Raw genomic sequence first — 14,520 nt, forward strand, 5'->3', positions numbered from 1 at the left:
GCGACAGGTTTTAGGCCCTTCTACAGCCATGTTGCATCTACCATGAGGAATTCATTGTGCCCGCCATACACAATACAACATTAACATTACCACTCGCCATGGCGCTCTTTCGCCAAACCTGGCCCTTGTGCCATAAAAGACCACACATCATCATCATCATCATCATCATCATCAGCTTTTATGCTAAGTGAAAGAATAAGAAAGGAAGACACAATTCATTCTACTCGTGTCGGAAAACCACTGAACGTCAATTCTTTACATGCTAATGCTATACATTGTAAGAATACACACATATCAGCTAAACTTGCGACGGCTTCAGTGTCTCGTCATTTGAATGTCACAATTTTTACGACATTGGATGACTCAACATTCCCTGAAGTCAGGGCCATAGCCCCACCTCTTTCAGTGCGAAACAAGAAATCTGTGAGCAGTAAGCCTATATCTACGAGTGTTACTATACTGTCGCGATCTGTCGTTAAAGCCGCGAACCGTTAATCCAAAGATATGTATTGCGCAGAACAAAGGTAACCAATACAGCGTATATCGTGCATAATCAATACATTTGACTGCAGAACATTTTTTAACTAGGACTAGCCGACATATTAGGATTAGCGTGCTTACGAAAGCTTCCGATCTAACAGGGAGGAAAAGAAAATTCGGCAGCAGCCATCTCACGATAACTGTAAGCCATAATGCTCTTCCCGTTGAAACAATATAGTTACACAACGTATTACCACTGTCAAAACGAGTTATGTATGAAACGTGTACTGCGGCGAGACTTCGGGCTTCGCTAGGACCACTCGTTACGAACTGGCGGCCTTTCGTGAAACAGGTGACCTGGCTCTTTTCGAAAGCTGTTCCCTGTCACACTCACTCGTCCCTCAGATGTTTTCGTTCTGCCTACTCTCTTGCTTAGTGAAAAGTTTCTTTCCAATGATGGTTGATTTCTTCGTTGTCCTGTAGTTGTTCTCTGGAACTCTGAACGAGTGGTCCATCTTGGCCCATGGCTTTGGCCGATTTTCAGGTGGCTCTTCTCGTCGGGATAGATCAACAGGGTGGACCTAAATTTCGAGAACGGGCTGGAGCGAGGCTGACTGGGGTCATCAGCGTTCTTGTCCTGGCGGTAGGAGGCCGGCTTCTGTTGCAACTGAGCTATACAGAGGCTGAGTGCCGGGGTCCTTTGTCGCGTGTTCACGTTGATCGAACAGTACACGGCAGGGGTGGTCGTTCCGTGAAGATCCTGCGGTTAGTACCAAGGCTCACGGTACCGACAGTGGTAGAAAACGTTGGCATTGCCCGCGTTCCGCGACGGTGGTTTCCGGTAGGGACCTTGAACAGGAGGCATCACTCTCTTCTCTGCAATAGATCTGCACAAGCAGGAGCTTCATGACCTTCAGCACCTCTTTTTACAGTGACCTCGGAGCAGCCGCGTCGGTTGCCTCAGTCTATATCATGTTTTGACAGTAGAGAATAGCGATATCTTCGGGGAGCGCTCACATAAAGACACAATAAAGTATGAGCGCCTATCGCGACGATGGAGCCCCAAGCCTGTAGAGGCAGGTTTTAAAGAAGTGCACCTCTTCGTATAGTTCCCACTGCTGCCATAACTGAGACGGTCGACCAACGTCTGCGATGGGAAGCAAACGGTCAGTGTGACCTTCAACGAGCATGGCAGGATGAACGAACCTCTTTTGGAACATTTTCACCGCTACCACACAGTTGGGATTCGCCACGCGCATACCCTCGGTATCACGCTTTCCTGTTCCGCTTAAGTGTGATGTGAAATACGAAAATTTCTCCATGTTGGGCAGCTCGCCGTTATTGTGGACAGTGATATCGAAAACTTTCCAGAAGCCCTGCCACTAGCGAAGTTCATCGTAGAAAACGGGTGCCTGTTGTTTCAGAAGGGGCAACTTGTTTTATTGGTACTAGGGAACTTTCTTGAGTGGAGACACCTTGATTGGTGCCTTCACTGTCAAGCCTCTGGGTCGCGCCGTCTCCCGCTATTGCAGCAGAGTTCAAGAGAAAGCGGATCTGGCTCATAGTTTTGAGAATCTTGTGGTACTCCAGAGCTGCGGTTGCTTCTGCCTCATACTCGTCAGCGTCGTTCGCGAAGTCGGCATTCTTCCCATTAAGGGCTGCAAGCGCTGAGTCCTTGTCCTGCAAGTGATTCAAAGTAACTTGTAGGTTGAACGGTGAATGATGCTTGGCTTGAAGTTCTTCGATTGCGGGCGAGACGAGCTTTGTAGCTGTGGTTCAAATTACGCCTCAGCTGCATCGCACTCGATCCATCATCGGTGTGGGACGCGCATCTTCTCATGTGTTTTACGGCACCAAAAACTATGTTAAAGACAGAAACTGACGTCCATGGGATGCGCTTTATTCATTCAACTGTTAAGATGGCGTTGACATGAGATTTCGCCTTACGCGTTCTCAACCTCTTCGTCTCCCTCAGCTTTCATCAGTCCTCAGCGCCTTGTAGTAGCTTTGAGCTTCATTATAGGCACAATGTCACATGGCGACGGGCCCAGAGGCACTTTGTCTGCTCTGCCCCCTATCAAAATAGACGGCGAGTCAAGTATAAACGCTGTCGCTACGGAACCCATGCCAGATAATGCTAGAAGACATTTGGATACAATATACAACGAACCTATCGCTCTCTGGTTGATCGTAAGTGCCGAGTTCGTCGCGCTGAGCTCACAAGGAACAAAATTTTCTTAACACAGAAACGACGAAGCCGATCGCATAAAGCCTTTCGTGTTTACGCGGGGAATCCAAAGCCGTTGCTTTTCTACCACTGCCGTGGGGCAGTCTGCGATGTCACATCGCCTGAAAATGCAGCTCATGTTCGCTTCCTAAAGTTATTTTTGCAGCCAAATGCAACACAGCGGCCCCACTTTGACTTCTAGTATTCTGGAATCACAGCAACCACACATAAAACACGTTAAATACAGTTGCTGTATTTAGCAATAATATTACCGTTATCTCCTAGCCGGCCGCTGGGAGAAAGAGCAATCCGCACATGCAAGTGAGAGGAGGAGGAGAGCGGCATGGCGGTAGCTGGTCCTCTGCGGACCAGTCTCCTCTCCAGTAAAATCGTCCATGCGAAGTTTTAAGCACAATCAAACTCCTCAGTATATGGCTGCCGCGATAGTAATGCTGCGCGCCTTGTACACCACCCGCTTCTCTGTTCAAGCCTAGGTAAACGAAAAATTTAGAACGCCTCCTAAGCGCCCCACTGTCACCGATATCTCGCTATTGAGATATCACAACAAGAACGTGGAGAAAATGCCACTTTCAGTCGAGAAGTGCGTGAATTATCTTAGACATGTTCTTTATATAAATGAATGTTTAATGCAAGCTCTCCAGCAAATTTGCATTTTTTTCGTCTGAGCCAAGAGGTGTCAACTTCATATGTTCCCCATCCTAGTGACGATTTCTTGATCAGCTGTTAGTCCTGCTTCGTTCTGGGTTTTTCGGTTAAATTTGTACGTACCGACGCCCCCGTGGCGGGTACGATATCAAAAGCAATGACGGACGTTCCGCCTCCTCTGCCGCCAAGGTTGGGGGCTGGCCTCCAAGCTGCAAGTCAGTCTGCTGCGCTCGACCACCTCAACGCGACTCTGCCAAGGTCTTCCAGCTGCTCAGACGTCGACGACATGGATTCTGACGGCGGATATACCGAGGTCACAAATCGTCGGTTGAAGAGGAAACTTCGTAGGACATCAAGCGTGAGTGAGCTTAACTACAATAACCGCCCACACAGCAAGCGTACACAATCGCCCACATCCCCGTCGCTGCTACAGGCAACCTCAATTCCCTCAATAGGCAAACTCTCACTGCCTATCTCGAGTGGCTGGCTCCAGGGCAAATCAGAGAGGTCCGAATTAATCCCAGAAGAAACATACTTACTGTTGATGTGACTACACGAACCAGGCTCGACACCTTGAAAGCTGTAACTGAGCGAGGAAATATACTTGTCCGCTCATTCATCGTGCATGGAGGCAGCACCACCGCCGGTGTTATCTACGATGTCGATACAGGTATTGATAATGACGATCTCCCAACGCTTATCTCATCAACCGTCCATATCACAGACATACACTGTTTTGGACGGTCGAGGTGCATAAAACTCATTTTTGAGGGAGAGACGTTACCAACACTTGTAAAAGTGGGTTATGTGCGCCGTCCTGTCCGTCCATACCTCCCTAGGCCCTTGCAGTGCCGTAAATGCCAGAAAATCGGGCATGTAAGTGCTGTGTGCGTGAACAAGATGACATGTCCGCGCTATGGTGGTGATCACGTTGAGTTGACGTGTGCTGGCTCTGACTTGAAGTGCCCTAACTGCGTTGGGCCGCACGAGGCAACATCGAAGGACTGTCCAAAATTAAAGACTGAAATGTCCGTGCTAAAGAAAATGGTACGAGATCGATCTACACATAGAGAAGCTGCTACCAAGGTCCACCGCCGCCAAAGGCACTCACGTAATCGCAGAAGACCAGCATCGACAACACGAAAACTTGTACTCCAGGAAAAGTCGTCGCGCGCTCCTGCCAGTCCTCAAATGTCACAGGCACCTTTAACCACGTCTACTCTTCTGAACACCAAGGACACTACAATATGGCCTTCCCTGCCATCTCGTAGTACAGAAGTGCAGCCGGAACGCCAGCGTGAACATGAACCTTCTTCGTCGGATACACAAATCAAGGCAATGCTTGCACAGTTGATTCGTTCCTTGCGAATGCTGCTCATCGGAGTTAAGACGCCCGTTGCCAAGGCTGCAGTGCAAATTCTTGACGCACTAGAACCAGTGCTCGCTGCTGTATAAAGGCTAGTAAACGCCATGACATCATCAACTTCAAGGTTGTCACTACAGGAAAGGATAAGCGGTTCCGTAATATTCCAGTGGAACGCACGAGGTCTACGGGGTCACCTGGGAGATTTTAAACAGAGAGTGCTCAAGCATCGGTTTCCAGTTATCGTTATATGCGAGCCGAATATGACATCGCCATTTAAACTCTCTGGAGATGAACAATTCGCGTCTGGGACAAGTGGAAATACTAGTGAAGTTTTACTATGTGTACGATGTAACCTCACGTATTGTCTAAACCAAGTTCCGGTGCATAACAGCAACGAGTACGTCTCTATAACACTGAAGCTAAAGCGCCGGATAATCTCGATCATCGGTGGCTATATTTCTCCCAGGGGAAGATTTGACTCTGAACACCTGAAACTTGTTCTTGACTCTTGCCAAGGACCTCATATTATAGTAAGCGATTTCAACGCGCACCACCATCTTTGGGGTAGTAGCATCACAAACCTTCGAGGAAGACAACTTCTTAACTTCACAAGCAGCAATGAGATCCTGAACGATGGCTGACCAACATTTCTTCGTGGCACAACGTACAGCAGCTGTCTCGATTTAGCTATCTCTTCACGATGCCTATCGTCTTCTGCTGCCTGGTGCACAGATGCTGAAACGTATGGCAGTGATCACCTACCTACTTATGTACAACTGAGATGGTTTACAAGACTTCCAAGTTCTCATACGCGACGCACTGACTGGGACGCTTTTCAGAACAAGTTAGAAGAATCCTGCAACTGTGTAATTTCACCGAAAAAGATTGAAGAGCGCATCAGAGCAGCAATGCACGCAACAACACGCATCATCGAAACTTCAAATTCAAGAACATCCGTTGACGTTATATATGAAGAGCTGCGGGCAGTCCGACGTCGCGCCGACAGGAAATACAGGCGAAATAAATTGATATCAGACTTGAGGACGTCACGCCGTGTGCAAAAGAAAATTCAAAGATACTTAGACAAGCTCGACAGACAACGTTGGAGGTCCTTTTGCACCAGCCTGGACCCAAGAAAACCGTTGTCCACAATATGGCATGTTGTACGAGCACTACCATCTCCTCCACAACAGCTACGTCCCTTCCGAGCTTTGGCTATCATCCAGACGCGCAGTGAGAAGGAAATCGCGGAAGATTTCTGCATACACCTCTCTGGATCTACAACATCGCTAGCTTCAGTGCTCAGGTGTGCTCCTCCAACAATGGACGATCGTCCCGACCTCCCATTCACGCTGAAGAGCTACGTGCAGCGATTTCCTCCTCAAGACACTCAAGTGCGCCTGGTCCTGAGGGCATTGCCTATTCTACCTTGCGCCATCTGGGCCCTCGAGCTACTGAAGAGCTCCTGGCTTTATACAATCTCTCGTGGTCCTCGGGAACTGTGCCTGCACATTGGAAGACAAGCAAAAGTGTGGCATTATTGAAACCAGGCAAGACACCCCATGCTATGCTTTCCTACAGACCTGTGGCGCTTGCCAGTTGCGTAGGTAAAACCATGGAACGCATGGTTTTGACGCGCCTGGAGTGGTTTTTGGAGAACCGTAATATATATCCAGACGCAATGACAGGTTTCCGAAAGGGTAGGTCGTCAATCGACAGCGTCATTGACCTAGTAACAACTGTTGAACATCAGAAACGTCGCCGTCGATTAACGGCTGCTGTCTTTCTAGATATCAAGGGTGCTTTTGACAACGTTCTACGTGATGCAATTTTATATGCCCTAGAAGAATGTGGCGTTGGGGGACGTATGCATCAATGGATAGCCAGCTATCTTCAAAAGAGAACGATATTCATGACAACTCCAGACGGTGAAACAAAGAACCACCCCGTCTATCGTGGAGTGCCTGAAGGAGGTTATTGAGCCCAACCTTATTTAATATCGTTCTCATCGGACTGGTCAAAGGACACGCAGGCGCAGTCTCGGTCTCTTTGTATGCAGACGACACCTCTATATGGACCACGAGCTTAACGCGCTTACAAGTGCAAACGAAGCTGCAGCGCGCGGTGTCAATAACGTCGACATACCTAAACAGTCGCGGACTGCAGCTCTCACCGGAATAAAGTGCAACCATGGCATTTACACGAAAGTCACTGGCCTGCTACCCCGTTATGATTGATGGGAAGATAATACCTTCAGTAACCCACTACAAGTTTCTCGGAGTCATCATCGACCGTGACTTATCTTGGTCGAAGCGCCTCTCTGGATTAAGAAAAAAGCTAGACAGCTTTACTCAGATCATTCGACATATGTATGGAAAATCGTGGGGGCCATCCAAGTCATCTCTTCTGCAGCTCTACCAGGCACTTTTTGTTGGCTACTTCCGCTACAGTGCGCCTGTACTTTCTCGGGTTAGTACAACTGCTGTACGTACACTTGAAAGTGCTCAGGCTCGCGCACTGAGAATTTGCCTAGGACTACCACGATGTGCGTCTACTTGGGGCACTATTGCAGAGGCACGTACGTGCCCAGCTCGAGTTTATCTGCAATATGAGCCATTGCGAGTGCATCTAAGGCTACTGACTAGACACAGGAACCATCCACTCACGAACGTCACAAGCGTACGGCCTGTGTCCGCCTACTCAGAAGCCGTGTTGTTGCAGCAAGACTTATTGCCGTCGGACTTCGAACCGTATGACATACGCGAAGTTTCACTTTGGACGATGGCAAAGCCAATGGTGAGGGTCTCAATCCCTGGAATAACGAAGAAGTCGAAGATGCCGCTTGCTGGCCTCAAGCATTTCGCGCTATCATACATTGCTTACATGTATGGATATTACGAACATGTTTTTACAGATGGTTCTGTGACACAAACCTCTTCCGCGGCGGCCTACACGGTGCCAGGAATGGGGATCGCACAACGGTTCAAGATAGGACACAGGACGTCGTCTACAGCAGCTGAGTTGACCGGAGTTCGAGAAGCAGTTCGCTGCATACTGCAACAAAGTCTCGAGAAGTGGACAGTGTTCTGCGACTCAAAACCAGCACTGCAACTCATCAGCAATTATATGAGTTACAGAACCGCATATAGTACTCTGGTTTATGACATCATGTCTCTGCTTGCTGAGGCGTCTCATTTCGGACATACCATCGTGCTGCAGTGGATTCCTTGCCGTTGTGGAATATCTTGAAACGAACAGGCTGACGCAGAAGCAAAACAGGCGCCCACTGACGGAACTATTATAAAAATTCATTTTTCCCGGTATGACCCTAACGCCTTTCTCCATACCTCCCTTAAATCTTCTACGGCGCGACATTGGAACAACCCCGAACATCGACAAGAGCGCATCCATATACTTGACGCTGGATTACAATTCCGGCTTCCACTTCGGTTGCGGAGAAGCCAGAAAACACTCATTCATCGATTACGGCTGGGTGTGGCATACACCAACCGATACCTTCACAAGATTGGACAAACACGGGACCCTGAATGTAGCGTCTGTCACACTGTCGAGACAATATCTCACGTACATTGAGTGTGCCCTCAATATGCGGCCGAACGAAGAACACTTAAATCTACAGTTGACAGCTTGGACTCCCGCCCCTTTTCAGATGAAAAGCTTTTGGGCGCGTGGAGGAGTGTTTACTGTGCCCGTCGTGCCATAAAATCACTTTTGAACTTTTTAAGTGAGACTGGTTTAGACGATCGCCTGTAGAAGCTGTGAGACGTGCAGTCAGCGCGAAATGAGTTTGCGCAATAACTTTTTGGAACAAGATTACTTTTTGTATGGACAAAGTTACTCTTACGTCTATTACGTCTACAGTGCGCATGCGCATATTGGACAACGTGTATATAGTATCTCATTGTACCATAACATAATTCCAGCCACCTACCTTCCCTGTATTTCCCACTTCCCCTTTCCCCATTGACGAGTAGCAGACTAGAGACACGCTCTCCAGGCCGACCTCTCCTCCTTTCTCTCCATTAAAATCTACTCCTCGTCCTCCTCCTTGCGCAATGAAGGTGGTGCCTTCTTTTAATGAATACAATCAGACATGTGGTTGGTGGACTACTCGAATATAGCCGCCTTCGCCATGGCTCTTACGTTTCACGGCACAAATAGACGGAAAATAAAACAACTAGGTAACTGCCGCGTAGCAGCGAGTTATTTCTCAAATTTATGCCAGAAAGATACTTCTGCAGAATGGTTTATAAAGGTTGTCCAGAAAAACTAAACGTCGCATAAACTCTTTGCAAATACACTCAGCACCCTTCCTAACGTACTTTTTTGTAATCTTCAGCGATTTCAGGGAGACAGACCGCTACAAAGGAGTATTTGTCAATGATACAACCCCGCCTAAATCCATGAGAGTGTACTTGACTGATGACGGTCAGTATGACAATTCAATGTCATTCGACGAAGCGACTTTATCTAAGCATCTAAGGTCGTGGAGTTAATAATGTGTCTTATTGCGTGCACGATGCATACGACAATCGCTACTGTGCATCCTGCGTTATGCTTTCTCTATACTATGATTTGACGTCTTATAATTGATAACTCCTAAATGTTAAAATACTAAGAAATAAACACGCCTGATAAATCAAGCTTCAGTATTGCCTCGCTGTGTAGAATATGTCGCTGAGAAATTTACGCACTGAAATGCGAAGAATTTCTTTGATTAGTCAGAATCGTGGTCAAACACGAGTGCGCTCAAGTTGGCAGAGTTTGTCGCCGATGGACGCGCGAACCCCCGACACCCTCTCGCTCGCTGCTACTGGTCCGGGGCCTTCTTGCTGGACTCTTGCCGAAGTTGTAAGGGCGATGAAGCAGATGATACAGCAAAGGTTTGGTGAGGTACGCGCGGCCCTGGGGCACGAAACAGGAGACATGCAAACCGCAGCCGAGGAGGAGCCAGTGCCTCTCCTAGATGCGATACCGACTGGAGCACCGTCACTTGCAGGTCCCGACGCATATATTCAGAAGCACTTCGTCGATACAAGAATTTGGTGTAGCGTGTAGGGTCTGCCGTTGCTTCTTGTTCTAGTTGGACGTTATCAGAGTGTCGCGGCCCGCGCATGTGACGATTCTTGAGCGAGCGTTCCCCAGGGAGGATGTGAGTTCGTTTGGGATGTGCACCACGTGCAACGGTTTCCAGAATAGGCACAGTAGGTCACGAACCAGCATATTCTCATACCCCGAAAGGTCCTCTTGCGTGTTGTCTCTCAGCGAGATCACCGAGCGCGTAGTGTCACCCTGGATTCTGTCCATATGAGTGAAATGTCTGGCACACAGAGGCCTGTTTGTAATCGTCGGCTAAATTGTTAACATTCGGGCTGACGTTAAGTAGTTGGTGTGGAAGCTGCACCAGAGGAGCCATGGTTGTAGAAGAAGAAGATGAAGGCGGAAGACGGAGAATGTCACTGTCCTGCAGGGCCGCATAAATTCGAAAACAAAGTAAAATTTTACTCAAAAACACATATACAGTTGCACAGTTGACATTCGGAAATACATGATATTGACTTACAGTAACCAATGAAGATGATTTCTGCTGTAATTTATTTTATGTGCTTGGCCAAGCGTCGCTAAATTCAAAGCACGTAACAACTCAACATTGCCCAAATATACTCAGCCTACACGCGACGAGAAAAATCTAATTAAACCAATCTTTCATGCTAGTTGCACTCCCTCTTCGTTAATGAAATAGTTGTTCACACGGCTGAGGGAATAAAACGCAATACGAATTCCCAATTTTGCAATTCACATCACGAGAGCTGTGCTACAGCTGGCTTTCTTTAGTTATTTTCTTTCCAACAAAAAGTGCATGAGTAGGGCCCTCCGTGGAAAGAGCATCTAAATTATATTGTAGTATTATATTGATAAATAAAACGGGGATGACACACAGTTGAAAACCAGCGAAATACACATTTATTTTAAACTGTTGCTACAGCAAATTTTGCAGCAAATTGCAACATTTTATCGTACTCGTATTCGTATATCATGTCTGAGAAGTTTCGCATACGTGCGTTTGAACGGAAGGGTCCTTAGTTTTAAGAAAACTCAGAATTTCTATTTATTACAACACTAAGTATAACTCTAGACGCATTCGTATTCTGAAATTTTTTAATCAAATTGAATACGAAGAATAAAGAATACGACGTTTGTTGATCCATCTCTTTCTATATAGGCAACATAAATTAGGTTTCCAAGAACAGCGTCTGGTAAAATAATAGGGCTTGTATACTTCATTTTATCCAATCTGAGTTTCCAACAGGACCCCAGTGTAGCTGAGGAACTGGTAATTGAGGATTCATGTAGAATGTTGTCTTCGTTCCCGGAGAAAAGTTTGATGTTGTGGCATTGCACTTTGCTTAATGGATTCTCAACGCGGTGAAACGACAAATAATAAATCGGTGCAAGGAGTTACAATATAGGCTGCCGGAAGGGCGCCTTCATTATTGAGTGACTCGAAATTTTTGAGCTGTAGTAACGTGCCCTGTGCATTCGCTCAAGAAATGGTTGCCCCTGCTCACCAGCCTTGTTTGCCTGCACCATTATATTTCGCAACACTTACTCACTTATATTGTTCCTTTTCAGTTGAGACTCATAAATGCTGTTAATCATCATATTTTCGAAAGGCGAAAATATCCTAAAGGCGGTGCACGATTCGACAACTTAGAATAGAGAAATTTAGAATTGCTCACGAATCAAATATCAATAAATATTCTACCCGTATTTCAAAATCTGTATATTACCACACCCAAAATACAGCTCAGTAGCCTTGGCTATTTCTATGTGAATAACTTATTTATCATGTTCTATCGACACACAAGTAAGATTAGGTTCTGGTACAAGTAAAAAAATTGCAGCAACCGACCTTCATCGTGCAGTCAGTTCGGAATAGGCAGCGGTGTTGGGGGCATGTGGTGCCTATGTTAGCAATTTAATAGTATAATTATAATTATTTAAAATGGCCATGAGGAAATTATTACAGGCCAAAAAAGAACTGACTGCATTGTTTGAGGTTGTAACAAACAACTAAACTTTATTTCGATAGTGATACCCGTTGCTGAGTGAGTTCGGAGGAGCACAGGACTGCCCGTTGACGAAAAGAATGCGGCTAAATTCAGCAGTTTCTTCATACTCCCCCCGATATGAGCTTCAGGTGATTCGTCCATGTGTTCCATGGGGTAAAACAGTTGAATCGGTATTCTCAATGCGGATCCATTAGGCATGCGCACCACGCAAGCTCTGATTCTACCATCTCGTCCGACAACTTCCGTCACTTGTCCAGTTCTCCAGAGATGCCTCGGTAGATAATGTTTTGTACTAAAACGAGAGTTCCTTTTTTTAGTGCGCTTGGCGAATTTGGCACAGCAAGATGTGCTGGTCGGAGACTCATCAGGTACTGCCTTTGCCAGCGACTCCAAAATTGGTCGACCATCCTTTGTCGGTACTGCTAGCGACGACTGAGTAGACAAGGGGCTGAGCCGCCTGTATAGCCTAACTACTGTCAGGAATGGTGGTCAGTCGCTTTCCCACTAGAAAGTGCGATGGTGCTAGATGTTCGGGTTCACTCGCCTCCGTGTAGACGCAGATCAAGGGTCTAGCGTTGATGACAGCTTCGATTTCGAGTAGCATTGTCGTGACCTCCTTCAAATTTCAACAGCTGTTTCCCAAGACTTTCTTAAATTACGTTTTCATAGAGCGAACCCTCTTTTCCCAGAATCCACCCCGCAAAGCAGCTTTCAGTGCTACAAATTTCCAGTGGATCTGATGGCTTGTGAAGAAGTTGTGAATTTCTTCTCTTATTCTTGTCCATAGTCGCGTTGAATCGTTAGAAGCTCGCTAAAATGTCCTGGCGTTGTCCGAGAAGATTACTCGCGAAACTCCTTTTCTCGAGATAAATCTTCGGAACGCCATCAGGAAGTTTGGTGTGTACATGTCGGTTACTAATTCAAGGTGTATTGGGCGAGCTGATTGTCTCGGCTGCTTGTGAAGCTGATTGTGTCAGCGAACACCCCGGCACGAAGCACTGCCACGGTTAAGCAGCAGGCAGCTGAGCTGCTTTTGGGAATCGCTCCTTGCAGAGTCCAGCCAAATTCCGTCGTTGCCGCAACTAGTGCGCCTTGCAGCTCCTTGACGGCACTACACACCAAAGTCCAGTAATAGTCAGCACCGATAACAATATCGATCGCGCTTCCCCTCAAATGGGCTGGTGCAACAGTCGCACCTGCAAGTTCATCCATGTCCGCTTGCACCTTTTTTAGGGCTCAGGAACACGAAGCTGATCACAGCAGATCTCCAGTATTTCCATAGCTTTGATAGAGTACTCTTTACGGTCGTATTGACCTCTTAGCCAAATTCTTACTCTTGCGTGCTTCTCTTTGAAAATATTTCCTGCTCCTTCAAATGAGTAGATTGTGATGTCTTCTTTACTTACGACCTCTAGTTGCCGTTCCCGTGAAAGGTTTTTAGTGACAAAGCTTCGCTGGCTACTTCTGTCAAAGAGGAGACAAGTGAGCGCAGTTTTTCGTCCCGCTGCCAATACTTGGACAGTTTGGAGCAGCGCAGTTGGCACCTTGTCAGATTTATTTTACGTCTAAGAGCGCAACTCCGTGGCTTTGTTCTCGGATAGCTTTTTTCACGGTCTCTCGGATCTACCTCGACATGCCAATATCCACTTTTTAAGTCCATTGAAGAGAAGTAACGCGCGTGACGAAGCCAGTCCAGTGAATCATGCATAAGGGGAAGCGGGTACGCGTCTTTCTTTGTCACCTGATTTACTTTTCGGTAGACCCCGCAGAAAGGCAAGCTGCCGTCTTTTTTCTTAACGAGAACCACCGGAGGTGCCCAGGGACTCGTTGATGATTGAATCACGTCATCTTCCAGCATTTTTGTCACTTGCTGTATGGCTTCATATTCTCTCACAGCCACACGATAAGGATTTTGGTGAATTGGTCTTGCCGTATCCTCTGTAATTATCCGGTGCTTCGTTAGAGGCGTCCGTCCGAAGCTGGACGTCGGCCCAAAGCAGTCATAGAACTTCGACAATAGCGTGAGAAGCCGCTCTCGTTCGTGCTGCGACAAAGCAGTGCTGACGTCAAGTGCAGAAGCTGGGCCTTGCGTAGGAGCTTCTTCGAGTAGGGAACAGCAGCCACGAACATCTGCAACACCATTAAAATAAGCCACACCCTACCGTTGCTCTGTGCTAAAATTGGTTAGTAACAGGTTAGTGCGCCCGTCGGTGACATTTACGATTGCTCGTTCAACCAAGATACCGTGAGTAAGCAACAACGGTTATTTGGTCGGCAACTCTCTCGCGATGAAACGGTGCGTCACATGCCACCGAAACAACGGTACATGATCGAGGTGGGATGACGACGTCGTCTTCTGCGAGACGAAAGGAGTGGCGGCGATACGCAATGGACTAAACCAGAGCTCTTACAAAACGTCACCATGCAGCCCGGAATGTTAATTACGGCGCCATATTTTTTCAGGAAATCCATTCCAATAATCAAATCTTTACAGCACACAGGAAGGACGATGAAAGCGGCCATGAAAGAAAAATCCCGCATGCTAATTCTAGCAGTAAATTTTCCTATAGACATCAGTATTTACCCGCCTGCCGTCCTTATGTGGGGTCCCGTCCATGGCGTCTTTATTCAGGCAGAGGACGAGTTCCTGACTCATTATAGAAAAGTCGGCACCATTGTCGACTAAT

The 14,520-nt window shown here is 47.0% G+C and overlaps 1 protein-coding gene across 1 annotated transcript in view; it reads left to right on the top strand.

Moving 5' to 3' along the window:
• Positions 1-9,105: 9,105 nt before the first annotated feature.
• The window catches only part of LOC142564778 (uncharacterized), a 28,978-nt gene continuing 23,563 nt past the window's right edge, over positions 9,106-14,520 (top strand). Inside the window, exon 1 of the mRNA XM_075675933.1 lies at positions 9,106-9,188. Within this exon, the coding sequence (XP_075532048.1) occupies positions 9,164-9,188 (25 nt within the window). The 5' untranslated portion in view covers positions 9,106-9,163. The remainder of the gene's footprint in view (positions 9,189-14,520) is intronic.

This window comes from Dermacentor variabilis, chromosome 11 (assembly GCF_050947875.1).
Source record: "Dermacentor variabilis isolate Ectoservices chromosome 11, ASM5094787v1, whole genome shotgun sequence".
NCBI classification, from domain to species: domain Eukaryota; kingdom Metazoa; phylum Arthropoda; class Arachnida; order Ixodida; family Ixodidae; genus Dermacentor; species Dermacentor variabilis.